Source organism: Alosa pseudoharengus, unplaced genomic scaffold (assembly GCF_046254945.1).
Source record: "Alosa pseudoharengus isolate Yale_2024_CS ecotype anadromous, Long Island Sound unplaced genomic scaffold, YU_APseudo_1.1 YU_APseudo_1.1_scf_14, whole genome shotgun sequence".
NCBI classification, from domain to species: domain Eukaryota; kingdom Metazoa; phylum Chordata; class Actinopteri; order Clupeiformes; family Clupeidae; genus Alosa; species Alosa pseudoharengus.
The window spans coordinates 3,689,688-3,692,187 of NW_027468609.1; the positions used below are offsets into that span (position 1 = coordinate 3,689,688).

The following is a 2,500-nucleotide window of genomic DNA, read 5'->3' on the forward strand; positions in this document are numbered from 1 at the left end:
ATATATGTGTGTGTGTGTGTGTGTGTGCGCGTGTGTGTACGTGTGTGTGTGTGTGAGTGCGCAGATGTGTACGTGTATGTGCGTGTGTGTGTGTATGTGTGTGTGTGTGAGTGCGCACATGTGTACGTGTGTGTGTGTGTGTGTGTGTGTGTGTGTGTGTGTGTGCATGTGTGTATGTGTGTGTGTGTGCGTGCATGTGTGTGCGTGCGTGTGTGTGTGTGTGCGCGCGTGTGTGCATGTGTGTACGTGTGTGTGTACGTGTGTGTGTGTGTGTGTGTGTGTGTGTGTGTGTGCGTGTGTGTGTATGTATCCTCCCACCTTCTTCTCTCCATCCGTGATGGCCTTCATGAGGTCGTCCTTGATGCCCTTGCTGCAGTGCTCGCACTTGCAGTCGAAGTAGTACTGCTTCCTCAGCAGCTTCTGCCGGTCCTGGGCCAGGTTCAGGAAGTCCACATAGGACACACTCAGCTCCTCGCCCTCTTTGATAGGGCTGAGCACACGCAGCTCGATTCTGCTCCACAGGAAGTGATGTCGAAAAACATGGGGGAATCAGAGAAAGGCAGCCGTAAGATAGAAGTGGTGGTCTGTTTGAGGACACTTGAGGAGACCAGATAGCACACCACAAACAGAGCAAGACGGGCCCGATTTAGACGCCGTATGTTGCGACTACCCATTATATTAGTTAGCACGTTCTAATATTATATTATATTAGAACGTGCCCAATAACCAATCAATATCAACATTTTATTGTGAATGTAGGAAGGAATGCATTTATTTACTTCATTCATCCCTATTTTATTATGAATGTAGGAAGGAATGCATTTATTTACTTCATTCATCCCTATTTTTAATGTGAATGCAGGAAGGAATGCATATTACTTCATTCATCCCTATTTTATTTTCTCCTGCTCCTGTTTGTAAACAAAAGTGCTATTCAAACATAATTCACCTACAATTTGTGATTTAATGTAATTATGCAGAACAACAGACGACTTTATTGTTTTATAAGGTATATGTTACTGTACCATAAAGCTGAGGACTCTTTTATAAGGTATACGTTACTGTACCGTAAAGCTGAGGACTGTTTTATAAGGTACACTTTACTGTACCGTAAGACTGTTTTATAAGGTATACTTTACTGTTTTTTATACATCTATTTATTTACTGTTTACCATAACAACATGAAGGCCAACTTTATCTGTCTTTGAACAGACTATCCTATCATAGATTAGGATAGCAGACATTTTGGCAGCAGATAGTGTTATTAATGAAACTGAGCCAGCAGAAGCTCAAAGATCATTGTTTATCTCTCTGGTTGCTGCCTGCTCATTGGTCAGCTCACAGACTGCGGAATGGCCATTGGTTGTTTCGCTGCATTTTTCTGGAATAGTGATTCTTGCTGTACAGAGGTCATCGCATGGTCTGTTCTCACCATGCAAAGGTCATCGGAGTCTAGTTTGATTTACTTGGGGCTATTCAGCCCTCACAGATCAGTCATTACCAACAACCATGAGTTATTACCAGCAAACAAATTGGTAACATTTTATAATAACTGCACACTATTAAATTCTCATCAGTAAAACATTTGTACACACAGTTATAAATGGTTAGTGCATAGTACTTAAGCCTACATCCAAAATATATTCATAAATTGTTTTAATGAATCATACAATAATAATTTGTTAATTAAGTAATATTTCCATTATTTAGCCATTGTTAAGGAATTGTCTATGGTTTAGAACGCCCTCCCCGACCACATCAGTCAAGCACCGTACCATCCTTCAAACAGGCCCTCAAAAATCACCACTTGCTTTCCTCTGTTAACAGACGTGCCCAGTGTCCCCCTCCTTTTCATTGGCCACCTTTCTAGCTTGGCCTCTGCTTTCCATGCACCTGTGTGTGTTTTTATGTCTGTTATGTACCTTGTCCATGTACCTTGTCTGTGTGTTGTATCTACAGTATATGTAGCAAAACTGTAAAGCATATTTGAGTGTCTAGAAAAGTGCTATAAAAAATAAATGTATTATTATTATAAGATCAGTTAGAATGGGTGTGAATGATACTATTAACATTACATGTATGCATGTCTTTATAAAAATAATGATTAAACAAATGCATTAATGATTAGTTAGGGCGTGGATACATGTTCTATCAACCACTTACTACTATAATTTATTATTAACATTTACATATGGATAGTTAAGGACATTTATTTAAAGTGAGGACTTTCTATACCTTACAAGATAAACGCATTTACAAATGAGGAACAAAGCATTTAGCAATAGTTTAGAAATGCTTAACAAATGGGTGAGTAGTTATTATAAAGTGTTACCAGCAAATTCGACAAAAACTGACATACAAAACTTGACAACATACTGTAGAAAGACAGAGTTGTCATGCATATTTGTAAACAGTCTAACATTTGTAAACTATTTGTTAACAGCCTAAAATCCAGACAAAACCACTGGAACAAGAGCAATGGCAACAAGATGACCAGATA

The 2,500-nt window shown here is 39.0% G+C and overlaps 1 protein-coding gene across 1 annotated transcript in view; it reads right to left on the reverse strand.

Annotated features, from left to right (window-relative positions):
- smyd1a (SET and MYND domain containing 1a) overlaps positions 1-2,500 on the reverse strand; it is a 19,851-nt gene that overhangs the window by 6,641 nt on the left and 10,710 nt on the right. The window contains exon 6 of the mRNA XM_076283144.1: positions 319-511. Coding sequence (XP_076139259.1) covers positions 319-511 — 193 coding nt within the window. The remainder of the gene's footprint in view (positions 1-318; positions 512-2,500) is intronic.